This window comes from Cuculus canorus, chromosome 23 (genome assembly GCF_017976375.1).
Source record: "Cuculus canorus isolate bCucCan1 chromosome 23, bCucCan1.pri, whole genome shotgun sequence".
In the NCBI taxonomy this organism is placed as follows: domain Eukaryota; kingdom Metazoa; phylum Chordata; class Aves; order Cuculiformes; family Cuculidae; genus Cuculus; species Cuculus canorus.
In genome coordinates, this window is record NC_071423.1 from 1,654,674 (window position 1) to 1,673,516 (window position 18,843).

The following is an 18,843-nucleotide window of genomic DNA, read 5'->3' on the forward strand; positions in this document are numbered from 1 at the left end:
AAGGCTGTCGCAAGGGCCAGGACGGCTGCGCCCACCCCAGACTGGGGGCTAAGAGGGGCTGGCGGGGGGTGGGGACGTTGTGTTCAGTTGGTTTTTTGGTGTTTTTTTTTTTTTCAGATGAACCGCGTCAGCCCTGAGGGTGATTTTTTTTCATATTTCTAGAAGACTCAGCTATGCCAGGAGAAGCTCCCGGCTGAGCCTGCAGACAGAGGGCTCATCGACCGACGCCCTGCACAGCGCTTATGGATATCACGCGAAGGAACTGCAATGTTCGTGTGAAATAACTCGTCCCTGCAAACTACAGGTTCTGCACACCTGACATTTGCTTCCAAAGTTACAACTGCCTCTCCTTGGGGGCTGGGAAGGCTCAGACATGCAGATCTGGTAATGCCTTAGAACGCTCTTTTTACTTAACCTAGAAAAGCAAACCAGAGATAAATTAAACAGTGACTGCAAACAGCCTCCTCCTCCTCCTCATCTCGGGTCACAGAGCCTGAGGAGCCCCTCTGGTTCAGTCCAGACCTCTCCCAAACCACGGAGTCTCCTGCCCTGCCAGGCTTTCTCTACTCTGACCAAGCTTCCCCCCTCAGACACCGCAGTGATACCCAAATCCTTTCTCTTCTTCCTGCTTTCCAATCCAGGCTTCTTGAAGAAAATATCAACCAATTCACTCCCAACCACCTGATAACCACGGAGCCGCGTTTCCATAGCACCTTGGGAATGGTACAAAAATAGCTCTTCGTTCAGACTGCAAATACCGCATCAGCTCCAAACACCACCTCAAAGTCCAGAGAGTCGGTGGGTGAGAAACACAACCACAGGGGCTTAAAAATCTGCCCAAATGCATGCTTGGTTCTCACTGCTCCTATCGGAGAACACCTGCACAGTTATAGGATTAAAGGATTAAGAAAGAAGAAGAAAAATACATTGATTTCCTAATGCTGTTTATCCTCAGGAACTTAGTTGAAATACTTGAAATTCTTGCTCATCTCTCACTTAGGGGCCAGCCCAGATTTATACATTTTATTGAGGTGGACAGGAGTCTTCTAGATTTGCCAGGGAAGCCTAAATTCAAAAGCAAGTTACACACAAAACTACATTCCCGTGGTCCGAGCAGAAATATTTGATGCTTTTTAACTTTGAGAACTTGTAAAGCTCTATGTAGATCCAATGCTTGCTCCAGTTTGGTAGAGGACTCCCCAAACTGCTACGCGCTCGCATCTGCAGCCGTACACCCGCAGCTCTCTTGCAGCTTCCTAAAACGAACAATCATCGAACAACCTCAGTAATCCTCAGGCGGGTTTTCATGCAGCTCTAGAGGAAAACGTACTAAATAAAACTTGCCTTCTTGCAAAAGGGATGTTTAGGAGGTAGCTCACAGCTTTGGTTGCACCAGCTGTACTGGAAATGCCGTGTCTCGGTGGCTGCCTGTGGGGAAAGCCGTGTGTCCCCCTGTGGGGAAGGGAGCACGGGAGCAAAGACTCACAAACAGAGATCCTTCCAGTACCTGAAAGGGGCTACAGGAAAGCTGCCGAGGGGTTATTCATATAGGACAAGTGGGAATGGGTATAAACTGGAGAGGAGCAGATTTAGGCTTGATATAAAGAAGAATTTCTTCACCATGAGAGTGGTGAGACACTGGAACAGGTTGCCCAGGGAAGCTGTGGCTGCCCCATCCCTGGAGGGGTTCAAGGCCAGGTTGGATGGGCCTTGGAGCCCCTGATCCAGTGGGAAGTGTCCCTGACCATGGCAGGGAGTTGGAACTGGATGGGCTTTGAGGTCCCTTCCAACTCTAACTATTCTATGATTCCATCATCTGCTTCCTTCTTCCACACCACAGCTGAGAAAGCAGCACACCACACACCTCGATGCTGCTGTCTTACTGATGCAAAATCTGACTTCAAGCCAAACTCAGTCCCACAGCCAGGGCTGGAGAGAGACTCTCCGGTACCCAGGGCAGGACCCAGGCTGCTGCTGTTGGGATGCTCTCACACCCCAACGCTCAATGAACACCACATCGGTCATTCAGAGCTGCTGGCGGTGTCTGCTCCGAGCACAGGGGCTCCAGGGAGCCCCTCTCCCCAAATCCTGCTTTTCCAGCAGAATCACAGATTTGATGGTGTGATTGCACAGCTGAATCCCGTCCACAGCAGCGCTTCCACAGATGAGTCCACAGCTCTCATCCTCTCGCTATTTCTGCCAAAAAACAGGAAGGAAAAAAAGGAGGGGGAAGAATCACTTGAAACAAAGGGAGGGAGAGCAAAGAGAAAGGAAGACTCCCAAGGAATTAAAAAGTCACAGGAAAATGCTGCTGCAGTTTTGATTTGTACTTCAATTCTGTCCATGAATTTAAAGACCAACCCCTGTAATAGCATCTTTGAGCTGTGCGCAGACCTGAGTGGACACAGCAATAACACCTTTCTCCAAAACCAGGTGATTGCTGCAGCAATCCTGAGTAAAGAAGCCCTATATCAGAATTCACTGCATTGCATTGGGACATGAAAAACTCCGCTGGCAGTCCTAAAGCAGCCAAGATGCAAACTACCAACAAAATAACAGTGCTAGAAAAAAAATATCATTTTAAGAGGAAGCATTCAACACATGTGGGCAGAGGCAGAGCTTTACAGACAGGCATCAGAAGATGATCTGCCATCAGTTGAGACACAACGAGAAAAGATTCCTGCCACTCACCAGGAGCTTGAAATCACCCAACTGCACACACATCAGCCTCCTCAATAAAACAAAACATCTCCCCAGCGCTGTGGGCAGCAGAGCCCAAGTGAGCTCTGAGCCGCTGTGTTTATTCACATCACTTGAATATCAAACCTCAATTAACCCATTGATTTTCCCCAAAGCATCGCTTGGGATGATCTCTATGAAAGGTACATTACCCTGCAAACTCATTTCAGCCTCAATACAAAGGGACTGGAGGGAGCAGAGGGACGGGAGAGAAGAACACATTGTCTGAACACTTTGCAGTAAACAGGAGATGTCGCCTCCCTTTCCATAAAGCCCAGGTCGGGCCTGTTGGAAGCCAACACTTGCGCAGTCTGATACTCAGTCTTTCCTAAAATTCCACAGTTATATTTTCTTTCAAAGCGCTTGGGAGATCCAGGAAAACAAAAGTTCCAGTGTGGAGGAGAAAAGGCTTAGAGGAGACCTTATTATCAGGTACCTGTCCATAAAGGCTGTCTGCCAAGAGGATGGAGACTCTCTTTTTAAAAGGAGTCACATGGAAAAGACAAGGGACGATGGGGACAAGTTGCTCTTGGGGAGATTCTGATTGGATTCCAGAAGAAAATTTGTTCCCATGATAACAGTGAAACATTGGAATAATATCCCCAGGGGAGCGGTGGATTCCTTGACACTGGACACTTTAAAGGCTCATCCTGACAGGGTGCTGGGCCATCTCATTTAAACCACAGATCACCTAAAGGGCTGGACCAGATGATCCTTGAGGTCCCTTCCAACCTGGCATTGTCTGATTCTACAAAAAGTCCAGATATGATTTAACTAAACAAAAAAGAAACGTTTGTTACCAAGTACCTCTCCAGAACTGACGATTAAATTGTTTAAGTACATAACACGTACCACAGCCATCTCTCAGTTCCTTAGTTCCACTGGAACACTTCATTTTTCCTTAATGTTAGTTCTGAAAAGCTACAGCAACGTTGCCATGCCAACGACAACACAACACAGTTGTTTTCTGCTATCACTGTGCAACTAGGTACACATTAAGGTCATTTACATTGCCATAAAGCTGTATATTTAACCACAGTTCTTTTCTCTCTTATTCAAGCAGGCTCTTTCCTCCAGAACATGGTCAAATAGGGTTTGGCAAACCCTTTGGATAGACCTTTGAGGCACAAATTGAAAGCCTGGGAAAAGAAGAACACTTTATATTTAGCAATTCAGCAGTCGGTGGTTGGCTAATTCATGATACGCACACCAATAGCCACGTGGCCGCGATACTGCGGAGCATTCGCAACATCAGAACCATTCTTGTTAAGCAGAACCCTTAGGATTTGGACTCGATGACTTGAATTAAATCACTTGCAGAAAATCTGCCTGCAAAAAGGCAAATTCTTAGGAGCAGTGAGGAAGTTGATTCTCCCCCTGGTCTCATGAGACCCCACCTGGAGTCCTGTGCAGAGCTCTGGAATCTCCAGCATAAGAAGAATATGGAACTACTGGAATGGAAGAGGCCACAAAAATGATCCAGGGCTGGAAAACCTCCCATACGAGGACAGGCTGAGAAAGTTGGGGTTGTTCAGCCTGGAGAAAAAAAGGCTCCGGAGAGACCTTAGAACAGTTTCCAGTACTGAAAGGGGCTCCAGAAAAGCTGAGGAGGGACTTTTACAAGGGCAGGGAGTGATAGGATGAGGAGAAATGGCTTTAAATTGGAGGGGGAAGATTTAGACTAAACATTAGGAAGAAATTCTTCATGATGAGTGCGGGGAGACCCAGGGTGCCCAGAGCAGTGGTGGCTGCCCCATGCCTGGAGGGGTTCAAGGCCAGGTTGGATGGTGCTTGTAACAATTGGATCCAGTGGGAGCCATCCCTGCCCCTGGCACGGGGTTGGAACTGGATGGGCTTTGAGGTCCCTTCCAACACCAACCATTCTGTGACTCTATTATCTAATAGATACCAAAATAAAAAACGAATAATAAACTATTTCAGCTACATCTAGTTACTGTAACCAATCCTAGAGTGTTAGTAATCAGTTATTGCTATCACACACAGTGTTAGATTTGGTTAGGACACCGAGAGACCAATTGTACACAACGGGCTCTACCTGAGCTCAGCTGGGACTGGTTCAGAGCCTCTGCACCACATGCAGAACCTGGCTTTACACTATCCATCTCCAGATCTGCACGCGGTTAAGGTCAGGTGGGAAGAGGGCGGAAGGGCAGACAGGAGGCAAGAGAAAGGACAAAGGTAAATGAAAATATCTCCTGGAAGAAACACAGGAGGCTAAGAGTTTAATTTGTAGAGACAGCAATTAGAGAAACAGTGCTAGAGAAATCCAGGCTGATGCGTTCTAGGTGTTGCTTCTCTGGCATGTTCTAGATGTGAAGTATCCTTAACTAGCAGTGTCTACGTGCAAAACGAAGTCTAAGAGAAGTGACAGGCCAAGCTCACAGGAGGAACAGCAAAAAGATGGAGGGAGATGAAATAAGCTAAGTAAACACCCAAATCCCACGCAAACTGGAGCTGCTGAGGATGAAGATGGCCTGAACTGGTACTACTGGTACCTGGTAAACCGGGCTTAGAGCTGTCTCAGGTGTGACAACAGCTTAACTCTCAATTCCAGAGCAAGCACACATACTATGGACACATATCGCTGTCAACAGAGGGCTCACTGTAAAAAGAGTTTAAAAAAATATATAAACCAGATCTCAATTTAGATTGGCAGACGCTGGTGGTTTTAAACATAGCTGTGACTTGCACAACAGCGGTCTTTAGTAGGGTTGGGAGAGGAAGGAGTTAGAGCTCATTTTCAGAGGCACTCTGTCCCAGTTTCAAAACCATATTTCAGCCCTTGCCTCCCTGTTCAGGTCTCAGCTCGGCTCATCTGGGGAAGCTGAGGGCCAAAAACAGAGCTTCAGTGTCTAAAACAGCTTTGTAAGCCCAGAAAGGAGCCTTCCCCTAACACCAGCAGAACCTGAACAGGACATCAAACCTGAAAAAGTGCATGAAGTATCTTTCGGAATTACCAGTAACAGAAGACGTGCAACTATGATCTTTGGTACACAGAAACATAAACAAGAACACCAGTGCAGACCACAGAGAAGTGGGAGGGATGGGGCACAGGATCTCTCCAGTGGTGCTGTGTGTGCAGCCACAGCCAAGTTTCTAGTCTCTGTTGCAATTACATGACTCACAGAGGGACGTGGCTGTCAAAAGATATTAACTTCACATGAAAAACAAGCAGAACCACTAATAGTCCTTATATCTTTGAGCAGAAATACCATCGCTGCTGTACTTCTTCCTTCTCGCAAACAGCTTCAAAAGGAGAGTGACTGGATGCTCACCTTCCAGGCTGCACCAGGTAACCTGACATCTGGCCATCCTTTGTCCTCACCTTAAAAAGGGCAAAAAGCCCAACCCTGCCTTTATTATCTGAAGTTACCTGCTCCTGAGCCTTAGCAGGAACGATGCTTGGAAGGGCTCATGGATTCAAGGCACTTCGACTAGAGAAGAGTTAAAAATTAAGAAAAGCCTGTTCTCCACACCTGTGTGTCCAAAAGAAACTCCTTGGATCCCATGAGCACTCACTATTCTGCCTCTTCCCACACCTTCTGGCAGTGGACACAGCCACAGCGATAGATTTTGCCTTTATTCTTAGAAACTCTACCTAGGTTAAATATTCCCTGGCTCTTATGGTTGGGTTGGGAATGCACAGTGGAAGAAGCTCCACCACATGCAATCTCCACGGCAGTAGCTGAAATACAAACCCCATTCTCCCCTTCCTCTCTGAATCTTCTCCCTCTCTACTGGGAGAAGATAATGATATAGAAGATAATTTGATATAGATAAGATATAGAAGATGATTTGATAATATGGGCACATGCTCAGGAAGGTGCTCAAAAAGTGAAATCTTCACACCAGAAACAAGAAATTTGCTGCGAAATAGCATTCTTCTCCTGGAGGAAGCATTGCCAATAGGACCCACATGCCTGTTGCCCACGTTACAAGGGTACAGTGTCTATACCGACAGGCTGGAAGTGTGTATGGGCACGGGGAAAGCACATATATATGTATAAATACACATATGTCTATCAGCAGTATATGCGTATCCAGTTTTAAGACTGATTTATGAAAGCCAAACACCATCCCAGCGGGAGTGGATATGTGTAAATGAGACCTTTACTGTAAGAAATGTTAATTCTATGGAAACACTCATGAATCTTACCAACGCTAGGTTATTGCTATCGGGTTTACATTGACAAGATGTAAAAAAGCAGGACTCTCTGGATAAGAACGCCACTCCCACACAAAGTGCCACCATCACGTTGGGCACTGCGGGATGCTAAGCACAAACGGCATTTTCTCATCTTTAAAAAAGAAGGAATCTCTACTTCTGAAGATTTTCAAGTTCTCCCAGACTTTCAGAGCTGTGTTTAACTCCACTCCATCGCCCATTTTTAACTTCTCGTCCTTTCAAACTGATATTCGGATGTCACGACCTGGTATTTCATTTCTTTCACTTAGGGTTTTATTGCTTCAAAATGATTCTGTCATCTCCAACAGAAATGGGTTCCAATTGGTGTCTTTGTATTGTTTTATGTACAAAGAGCATTTTAAAGGGCTGCTTAGACTAAAGGTTTGTTTTGGCTTCCCTGAATATCTTTCAAAGCACCGGTGCATGGACAGAAAGGAGAAAAGGAAAGAGAGAGAGACTGGGAGAGAAAGGGTGAAAGAAGAAAAAAGGAATAAATGAAAACATACAAGGGGGGAAGTAGCTCCAGGACGCTGGACGGGCTCTGTGGGCAGGGAAGACTGGGAAGGTATAATTGAAAGAAGAAAAGAAAACAAACAAAAAAGCAGTTAGTTAAAACACGCATCCATTGCAATCAGGTTCGTCTCATATATCGCTCAGCCAGGCTACACACAGCGGCCACAGACCCCATCCTTCAAGTTGATCGGTGCTTTTTTCCTTAAACACTCTGGAAATTCATTAGGATCCAAGAATTCCCCACCCAGTGTGTCCCAACTCAAACAAAACCCAAAATGTTTCACATGTTTGAACTTCTGCCCCATCCCCGCTGAGGAGCACAGCGAGGGTAGGGTTTGTTTGCACTACTTCAGTGCCTGCTAAGCACGTGTTTACAGTTCAGCCCATGTTTAAGGACTTTGTTGAGTCAGAAACCAGGCTGGAAGATGTAACTTTTCTTTATATAGATGGACAATGTCAACCACTTACAAAAGAAAATAACTCCTGGAGTTGTAAATTTACATTTTGCGTCTCGGGCCGTACACATTTAGCTTTCCTCCATCTCTACTGGTGCTAAAGCAGACAGTTGCTTTATCCTACTTTTCCTTCTGTGCAAAAAGAAAATCAAAATTGCCCTATAGTTTCCTATCGACAGAAGGTGTTCTCCCTGAAAATTGAGGCTCTGAGCAACCTCATCCAGTGGGAGGTGTCCCTGGCCAAGGCAGGAGGTGGAACGGGATGGGCTTTAAGATCCACTCCAACTCAAACCATCCCATGATTTGGAGAAGGCAGAGCCTTTGCTCTTGCTGCCTCAGCCCACTGTGTTAGGGTTTTTTTGGATGGAAGAGAGAAAACACGAAGTCCAGGAGATAAATTCCCCCCAGAGGCATGAGCAGGTCCAATCTGGGGTCCCAGCAAGGTGACCCTGACCTGCTGAAATCCCCGTTTCAACACCCAGTCCACCAGGCTGAGTCTTGATGGCTTTCTGAGCCTGGGAGCCATCACCAGGTGTCTGCAAGTTCCCTAAAGAAGCGAGTTTTACCCTCACACTGTTGGGTTTCCATCCTGACACCTTTGTCCGCTCATGGCTTTCCTACGAGCTACGAGAACACTCGCCCCCAGAACTCTACTTGGCAGCCCTCAGCCTCTCAGTGTATTTATTCCCTGCCCGCTCCCCACTGGGAATTGATACCTGTCTTGGCTCCATAAAATCCTCATTTAATTTAGCTTTATGAGACCGTTGAACGCCAAATGCCTGGTTTGTTTACATAAGATTAATGAGGCCGCTGCTAATTACATACATTTCATCTTTCCATATTTTCTTTATAAAAACATTAATTAAGGCATTATGCGCTCATGAGCGTCAAAGGGCTGCTCAGCCCAGGCCTCTGCAGAACATACGTTCTCTTTGCCCCTTCTTCTTCCTAGTATTATTTTTATTTTTTTAAATAAATCCCCACAATCTCTTTTGCCCAGGGATCCGCAGTGAGCCTCTTGCAAACCAGGCATGACCTCTTACAGCGCTGCGAGTGCTCCAACACAACCAGGACAACTCTGTTTGCATTTCTGCAGTTAACATTAATTCGTTCAGGGCTGCGCCAGAGTCTTCAGGAGGTTCGAACAGTCCGTTGCTTTATCCAGACCTGTATCCCAATCCTCCTGAAGTTCACTGGGTTATTTGTACTTGGCACGCTGACCCTGATTAATCCGTTATTTATGTTTAAAAAAAGCAATCATTCATTTACAACAGCTCATAATTGAGGGGCAGATTTAGACTGGACATAAGGAAGAATTTCTTCACCATGAGAGTGGGGAGACACCGGAACAGACTGTTCAGGGAAGTTGTGGATGTGCTCAAGGGATGTGTTCCAGGCCAGGTTGGATGGGGCATGGAGCCCCTGATCCAGTGGGATGTACCTGACCGTGGCAGGGGGTGGAACTGAATGATCTTTAAGGTCCCTTCCAACCCATTCTATGATTCTATAATACCAACAAGCACCCTTTGATGTTGCACACCATAGGGGTAGATTTACCTGTCAAAACTACATTAAACGAGCAGGTGAGACGGGAATGTGAAAAACCCGAGGTTACTCATTCCTTTATCCTAAGTAGGACTGAGGAATTGTGAAAATGACCCTCAAAGTGTCAAAAATGCTTATTGTTTTAAAAAAAAAAAAAAAAGAAATGGAAACTTCACCTTCTCATGCCTCATTTTTTTTCCCTTAAGCTTTAATTATCCCACTGCAAACCGCACCCTTATTTTTTGTTCTCCCACCCAATCCAACCGTTCCCCAGCACCAACTACGTTAAGAGCCCTTCAACCAAGGCACACCGATTCGGTAAAGATTCAGTACACGGCAAGATGCTGCTTGTTAGCAAAAGACACGAAACAAATTGCACGTAGGAGGTAAAGCATGAGATGTGATTTTAAGTATTGTTAAACTACAAATATCCAGATTTATCAGAAAGAAAGGACTGAAACAAATAACGAAGACGTCTCTGCTAAATACACCAAAGCGATGAACAGGGACAACATGAACACACACACTGCTCTCAGAAAAGATCAACCAGAGACGGACAGAAGGGAATACGTAGAAGAAACACAGCCACAATCCACAGGCAATTCCCAAAGTTTCACTTTGAAGGAAAAAAACAAAACAGCTCTTTTTTTCTGCTAGGCAGGACAATGAATATTTAAGAGACGCACTTCTCACGGAATAGCTGGAATGCAAATGCAACCCTTCATCCTGTACTGCTTTAAAACTCTTTATAAATACAACTGATTACATCTATCATAGTACTGAAATTCAGCGACATCATTACTAAATGGTGTGAGCTATGGAATATTAGTTATCAAGTCAATATAATAACTGAGGCTGGTTATCACTGCAGTGCTGGGTCCGAGTAAGAAACCACAAAGAGTTCAGAAAGCAAAGTGCTCCACCAGTGATGAGCCCACCTGCCTTCTGGATCCTCACCGAGGTTTCACAACAATAGAAACAATCAGAAGAGCAGTTTGCATCTCACTGGGAAAAAAGGCATTTTCTTACAGCCATGAACGTGAAAAATGTTGGGGCACGGGCTCAGTGCAACTACTCAGCAGGTAACCCCCGAGCTCCTGAGCACAACTGCTCCTTGTTTGACGTTCTCATGAGGACAAAATTTGAAGAAGAAAATGCTAAACAATTTGGTTAAGCGATGCTGAAACTTTCTTTTATTTTCGGGTGCCAGTTTGCGTGCACGTGTACGCACACAGAGACTTACACACACTTCTCTGCAAAAACACCTCCTCCCGCAGAGCCGTGGGAGATGACAGCTTTGACAATCCAACCTTCACTGTCACACGTATTTCGGAGGTGACTCAAGGCAAACCCAATACTGTCCAATTACTTTGAATTTCCAGAATTGAACAAAATGGACTGTTTTCCTGCCCGATTCCTTTTCTTTATCCCAGGCACTAGTGTAAGCGTGTACCGCCCCAGTCAAAGAAAATAATGGTTGTAAAAGCAGAGCTTGCACTTAAACTCAACCCTCCTCTCCTATTCCCTGTGTTTCATAGAATCATAGAATAGTTCAGGTTGGAAGGGGACCTTAAAGCACATCCAGTTCCAACTCTCCTGCCATAGGCAGGGACATCCCACTGGATCAGGCTACCCAAAGCCCATCCAACCTGGCCTTGAACACCTCCAGGGATGGGGCAACCACCACTGCTCTGGACAGCCTGGGCCAGGGCCTCCCCACCCTTATTGTGAAGAAATTCCTCTTTATGTCCAGTCCAAATCTGCCGCTCTCCAGTTTATTCCCATTGCCCCTCATCCTATCCCCACAAGCCTTTGTGAACAGCCCCTCTCCAGCTTCCCTGTAGCCCCTTCAGCACTGTAAGGTGTGTATAAGGTCTCCTCTGAGCCTTCTCTTCTCCAGGATGAACAACCCCAACTCTCTCAGCCTGTCCTCCTATGGGAGGTTCTCCAGCCCTTGGATAATCCTTGCAGCCTCCTCTGGACCCGTTCCAACAGCTCCATCTCCTTCTTATGCTGAGAATTCCAGAACTGGCCACAATATTCCAGATGAGGTCCCACAAGAGAGGAACAGAGGGGCAGAATCCCCTCCCTCCCTGCTGGCCACGCTGCTTTGGATGCAGCCCAGGACACGGTTGGCCTTCTGGGCTGTGAGCACACATTGCCGGCTCCTGTCGAGCTTCTCATCAATCATTTTCATGTGAACTTCAGTTATTATTTGCACTGCATTATAGACCATTGCAGTACTTTATGGTTTTATTAAAATGCCATCCCCATCACTTCTGCAAATCAAACTCTCTAATAATAAATAATAATAAAAACGGAGGGCAGGAAATTCTTTGTGTCCCATCTGCTTTTCATTAAGTCACTGAACTCAGCCAAATCTATGGACAATTAAACAGGACAAGGAGTTCTATGTTTGTAAATTCCTTCATGGCAAAGAACTTTATCCCGCAGACACAAAATGTCCTAAGTGTTCCAGACATCATATTTTGATTAGTGAAAATAAAGTTTGCATGCTGATAAGTATGTCTTATCCAGCCCTGATCGGAAACTTCCTATCAATTCTGGATGAAATGCCCTGCTAATGCTGAGTAAGGGCAAAAGCTCCAAGTGGTTCCTTTCAGAGAAGTCCCCGTTCCTTGGGAAAAGCCAATCTGATGTTTCAAATATAGGTGAGGGGAGGACAGGAATTTATGTGCATAGTAAAGTGTGTGAGAAACCCCGTTTAAGCCATAGATTAGAATATTCTAAACACATGGAATATGGGCAAGGAAAATGCAAGTTCTTCTGCATTATCCCAGCAATGCAGTTCCCAGTGAGGCTCTGGAGGAACCAGAGGAATCACTTGGCAGGGTCCAACTCCCATTTTTGCAGCAGTGCTCCTGAAGCCTCCGAGGGTGCTCCAGCAGCCCCCCTCTGCCCAGTGCCCCCCTGGGCTGTGTGACAGGGTGAGCCAGCTCCTGCAGCCGTGTGGAACCTGGCCCTGGACACCAAAGCTCCTTCCTCCCCTTCCAGCTTCTCACCTCTTCTGTATTTCACACATCATTTTGCCCTCCAAGGTACACGGACTTCTCGAGCTCTCCAGCACCACGTTCCACATGGCCGAGCTACAGCAACCTCCACCCTGAGTCCTTCAAGCTCCAGCTGAGTCCCAACCTCTCTGGCAACCATGGGAGAGGCTTCCAGACTCCTGCTTCCTCTGCACCAGCACTGCTGCTTCCCAAGGTGGAAAAAGGAGAAAGCATAGCGCTACAAAGAAATGGAGTCGTAACGTCTGTGGGCAAAGGAAGGGCAGGGAAGGATTACGGGAACAGCAGCATTCGTTCGAGCAAGCCCGACACTTGAAAGCTTGGTTGTATTCTTCTCAAGAAGCCTTTTGCCTTTAACAGAAGGCACAGAACGGCTCTCCGGGAAGGTTGGTAGGGGACAGCCTCATGACTTGGCAATATCTTCCAACTTATTGCTTTGAACAAGACTTGCGCTTTTGGTATCGGCTTTATAGCAAACATTTCATTAGATGACACTAAGCTGGGAGGAAGTGTCGATCTGCTGGAGGGTAGGGAGGCTCTGCAGAGGGATCTGAACAGGCTGGACTGCTGGGCTGAGGCCAATGGCATGAGGTTCAACACGGCCAAATGCCGGGTCCTGCACTTGGGGCACAACAACCCTATGCAGCGCTACAGACTGGGGGAAGAATGGCTGGAGAGCTGCACGGAAGAGAAGAACCTGGGGGTAATGGTTGACAGTGACTGAACATGAGCCAGCAGTGTGCCCAGGTGGCCAAGAAGGCCAACGGCATCTTGGCTTGTATCAGAAATTAAGTTCTGTCAGGGGAGGTTCAGGTTGGATATCAGAAAAAAATTCTTCACAGTAAGAGTCATCGGGCACTGGCAGAGGCTGCCCAGGGAGGTGGTCGAGTCGCCTTCCCTGGAGGTGTTTAAGGAACGGGTGGATGAAGTGCTGAGGGACATGGTTTAGGGAGTGTTAGGAATGGTTGGACTCAATGATCCAATGGGTCCTTTCCAACCTTGTGATTCTGTGATTCTGTGATTTCCCAGGACCTAAAGAGGAAATCCACTCCCTGGTGTGCTGTTAAAGCCAAATCGCATCCATGCATCTACGCTGCTTCATTATCTCTCATTAAAGCTTAGCAAGAAACTACTCATCAGTAGTCCATGACAGTTAATTGCCTGAGCCATACCAAATAATAAACACTTGCTTATGACCATATCTATCACTCTGGACGGTGTTTAGGGTTAAAGCTGCCCTTGTCTGCACAGTTTCACTGACTGAGTGAAGTGAGTGGTCGCAGTATTAAGAGATCAGCCTCGAACAACAAAAGGAAGACACCGGATTCATGGACTGACCACCTGTTGTAGCGCTTGTATTGACAGGGATCTCAGTGCACCGATTCCGGCAGATTCATTTGCATGTTCCCAGGAACAACAAAGGCTGGAGATACCAATGGTTGAGAAAACAACTTTCCTGGACTGTCAGCTCTTTGAAGCACGCAGATTAATGCAGCTTGGGGCGCTCACGGCTTTTTACCACGGAACCAAACGTTCCAGGCTGTACCACAAGATCTGATAAAATGCATTTCCCTTAGTAAAAATCAAACGTTTGAATCACATCTATTTATTTTAAAGTATCAAGTCAGCAATCTCATAAGATAAGGAACATCATTAAAAGAGGGAAAACAGATGAAAAGCACACCAGTTCACCAGCTTCCCAACTCAACTCGCCGGCTGCACAATGTTTTAAGAAAGATCAGCGATTTCAAACTGCTTCTCTTGATACAAAAAGACACACAGATGTATCTTTATGCAGATGAATATATAGATATAGTTTAACAAATCAGAAGGATAAAACAAAAGCCTCACCTCCAATAAATTCTGGCAAGATCTGTTATGCCAGCACATCTATCTGCAATCACTCCTAGCATACACTTGGATGACAGCAGAATCGGATCCAAGAGCTCATTTTCTCTTCATTTTTCCTTTCCTCAGCAGAGCTTGGTATTAACTTGCCTGTATTTCACACAATACAAAACTGTCCAAAGGGCAGTAGGAAGTAATAGAGTCACGTACCCAGAGCAGAAGCAATTAGGACTCCAGATTACACTTTGTACAACATTTTCTATCTATCCCTAAAGGGAATAAAGCTTCCAGTACCTAATTAATCTATTTCATCTAAGCCAGTATAATCATTTTTGGGTTGCCTGTATGAATTATATGAAAAAAGTCCTCACAACACTGTCTGGACACCAAGAACTGGGACGTTGTATGGAATCACAGATTGCTGAAGGAATCCAGAATTCTTACAAGCTTAATTCTTTCAAATCACGCAGGAGCTGGACACAGATATCACCTTACAAAACACTACAGATGAGAGACATTCAGCATCAGTAGCTCTTCAGAGAGAGGTAACGTGCGGATGGCCAACACACAGAAAGGAGAATGTGGTATGTACACAGGATGATCAACACGGAGAGTACAACACGGTACGTGTAAAGGAGATATTAAACATGGAACACCAAAAAGAGAACTCCATTGCATCAGAAAATTTAATACACATACCTGGTTTTGGCACAGAATTGGTCACGGACTGAGGAACTTTGTCGTTAATTAGTTCGACGCACTCACTAGGGAAAAACCCGACCTGCAGCAAAAACAGAAAGAGAGGCAGAAGAGTGAATGTAGTGTTTTTCCCAATCTGAACCTCCTAAACCAGCAACCGTTTAACATTTCACTCAAACTGTGCTCGCCTGATGCTCCAAAACATTATCCAACATCAAATGACCAGTAATAGTTTTTCAAAATGATGCAGCCAAGAAGTCTCCAAACCAAACAATCATTTCTCTAAGATACGGTTATAAGTCTGCGTTCTAAGCTTGGTACACAGGACAGAGCCGGGAGGGGACAAGTGTGCTACACCCCCCTGAATCTGAAGTGAACTCCAGTGACAGAAAGCCTTCAGCTGGGTTTCCTGCACCCAAGTGTACCGTTCAAGGATTCAGGCTAGAGGTGACCAAGCAGATGTCTTCCTTCTTGCTCTCATCCCGGGTGAAAGTCAAGCCAGACCAGAGCTTTTAACTTCTACCCTTAGTCTGTATTTCCAGACTCTTTTCTCTCGAACCCTAACTCCCCACCCAATCAACTTCTGCATCGTGACATGTAATTCAAGCACCAACACCTTTCCAAGAAGTCCCGGCTAAGCCAGCAGCAGGATTTCCTGACTCGTGTCAGGCATGGGATGTGGACAGCTGAAAGCATGACAGCACTTCAAGCAGCCACAGTTTGGTCAAGCGCTGCGACAACGCGTGGCAAAGAACCAGCGGATGGGCCCCACGTTCATGGACACAGAAGCCCATCACGTCAGCACACCTGTGAAACTCACAGCAGCCACAAGGCAGTCAGCGCTGTGGGGTTGGCCAACATTCCCTTCTCTATTTCTCCCTCATGCACAATTCCCTTCTGTCTCCAAAGGAAAAAAAAAACCACCAACTCTCTTTCCTACTCCAAGTTGATTTTCACCCAGAAAACTCCAAGTAATACAGTGGCAGGGTCATCCACGGTCTGTCCGGATAAATACTCCACACTTCGAAACTATTCCAAATCCCCCAAGGGAAGGAACAGGTAACAGTCATACCAGCCAACTTCTCCTTCTCACACCCCAAAAATCCAGCAAAGTAATGTTTTGGCCAAGTAATCCATAGAATCACAGATGGTTTGGATTGGGAGGGACACTAAAGCCCATCCAGTCCCACCCTCTGCCATGGGTAGGGACACCTCCCACTGGATCAGGGGCTCCAAACCCCATCCAACCTGGCCTGGAACCCCTCCAGGGATGGGGCAGCCACCACTGCTCTGGGCAACCTGGGCCAGGGCCTCACCACCCTCATCATGAAGCATTTCTTCTCAGTGCCAGATCTAAATCTTCACCCTTCCAGTTTAAAGCTGTTCCCCCTCATTCCATCCCTGCTCTCCCTGATCCAGAGCCCCTCTTTCAGTAACTTCAGAAACTTCAGAAACTTCCTTCAGAAACTTCAAAAACTTCCTTTCAGTACTGGAAGTTGCTCTAACATCTCCTTGGAGCCTCCTCTTCTCCAGGCTGAACCCCAACACCCTCAGCCTGTCCTCGTACGGGAGGTTCTCCAGCCCTCGGATCATCTCTATGCCCTCCTCTGGACTCGCTCCAATAGCTCCATGTCCTTCCTGTGCTGAGGGCTCCAGAACTGGACACAGGGCTCCAGGTGGTGTCTCACCAGAGCGGAGCAGAGGGGCAGAATCTCCTCCCTCGCCTGCTGGTCCCATTTCTCCTGAAGCAGCCCAGGATACAGTTGACTTCCTGGGCCGTGAGTTCACACTGCCAGCTCCAGTTCATCTTCTAATCCACCATCGCACTTAATATTAAACACTCAGAAGATGTTTTGTGAGAAGACTATGACAGCACAGGAACAGAACTCATGAGAACAGCACTCTGCATCGGCAGGTCTCGATTCTCTGACCTGTGATGCTCCCTGGAATGAAGACCGGCCAGCTCATCATACTTCAGCTTAAGGGACTCACAGAGCTGAAGAACCCATCCTAAAGACAAGCTGATGCACAGCTTCACCCAAGCACTCACTCAGCTCAGCGTTTTGCAAGGAGATGATATCTCCAAGTTTCTCAGTGCAGTGGTGATTTTCGTTCAATTTATAGATAAAAATATGCCATTAGCATAAGAAACCCAGCACTACACCGGGGTCTTCATAAGTGACGCTGCTCTGCGAGGAGATGTTCGGAAAAAGGCTGATTGGCACACACACAAAAGTACTGGTATTTAAATATGTTATATGGTTCTTAAATACTTTAGCTACGAATCTCTCTTGGCCATTTCCTGTACAAGAGATGCAGGAGAGAGTTTTTAAGCTAAGAAAAATGTACATGTCAAATGAAAGTCTCAGCCCCATCACCCAAACAATAAATCTGGGAGACTCCACAACCAGAGTGATACCATTCCTTTCATTCTCAGAGCCTTCAGAATGTATTTCATTGCCCACAACATCTTAAGCCAAGATATGCAAAACACCCAAAGTACTTGGACACCAATCTTCCATTAATCACAATGAAAATCACTGGATCGAAATCCCAACTCCAAATGCCATAGTGCAAGCGGGAGCTCGTTTGCCTTTGATTGTTAACCATAGTGTGTCTCTTATTTCTCTTATTATATACAATATTAAACGTGAATTTAGAAATGAAAGAGGACCCAAGACGGTTATGGCACTGCTTCTAGACATCTGGGAGCCCTTCCCAAATAAACCACCCTACCTGTATCATTTTTGTCACGTTCACAACCAATATTTATAATGAATATGTTTAGCAAAAGAGAATAATTACTTGTGCCGGTGCTGACAAGAGCTTTGATGTTAACTGGTAATAGTTCTGATGGCTTACATATTCTGACTTATTTATTGTAACTTTTCTTGCAAGATCCCCAAGAAAACATCTTTAGGGTCACCACTGATAACTTGTGCCTTATTCCAACCCCCTTAAAAGACGCGGCTTTTCCTCCCACAGAAAGTTTTCCACGATTTTGCATAAATAAATGAGTTTACTCCAAGACTTAATCTCAACAGATGTAGCAAGGCACTAATAGAGCTTGAGCCAGGATTAAAGGATTTGGCAACGTAGGAAAATAAATAGCAAGGATAGTATATATTTAGATAGATACAAGGTCATCTAAAGGTTAAACAAATCACGACACACCTTAAGCAAAGGAGGAAAGCACAGGCTGCTGCTGTACTTCTGCAAAAGCTCCTACATCTTTTTGTCACTGCTCTGCCCGGGTCTGCTACAACTGGGAGATAACGTGAGGCTTTAAGGGGAAAAGTCAAAGTAACAGCACTGATTTTCTGTGTAGAAGGAGGCAATTCAAACAAACGGGAAAGAAGCAGAGGCACAAATGGCAAATGGAACATTGTTTGAGACATTTGGGTTGGGTTTTGGGTTTGACGTAGGCTAAAGGATGGGTTATATTTCATTCAAAACTTTAGCTCTTTTAGTTTTACCCTTACAGGGAAACACCAACTTTTTATTCCCGTGTGGAATGGCTACGGAAAAGCCAGCACACGCGTGTCCGTGCCCATGGGAACTTCTGCCTGCACAAAAAGGGCAGAGTGGATACGTGCAGAGCAGGGGACTCGTGGCAAATCAGTTCAGACATAATATTCTCCAACCTGTTACTGCAGTCGGCACAAATGGCAGCGGCCATCTGGCTGAGAAACGCCGTCACCAGTGACACGGCCACGGGGCTCTTGCATATCGCTCGTTTTGCAGGTGACACCATCCACCAGCCAGGTGGCTGCACCGAGTCCTCAAATCAACACGCGTGAACCAGAAA

The 18,843-nt window shown here is 46.0% G+C and overlaps 1 protein-coding gene across 8 annotated transcripts in view; it reads right to left on the reverse strand.

Annotated features, from left to right (window-relative positions):
* Positions 1 to 18,843, reverse strand: part of ARHGAP32 (Rho GTPase activating protein 32) — a 274,980-nt gene that overhangs the window by 56,412 nt on the left and 199,725 nt on the right. For all 8 annotated transcript variants that reach the window (XM_054086884.1, XM_054086883.1, XM_054086888.1 and 5 more), the window contains one exon: positions 15,036 to 15,117. In XM_054086884.1, coding sequence (XP_053942859.1) covers positions 15,036 to 15,117 — 82 coding nt within the window. The remainder of the gene's footprint in view (positions 1 to 15,035; positions 15,118 to 18,843) is intronic.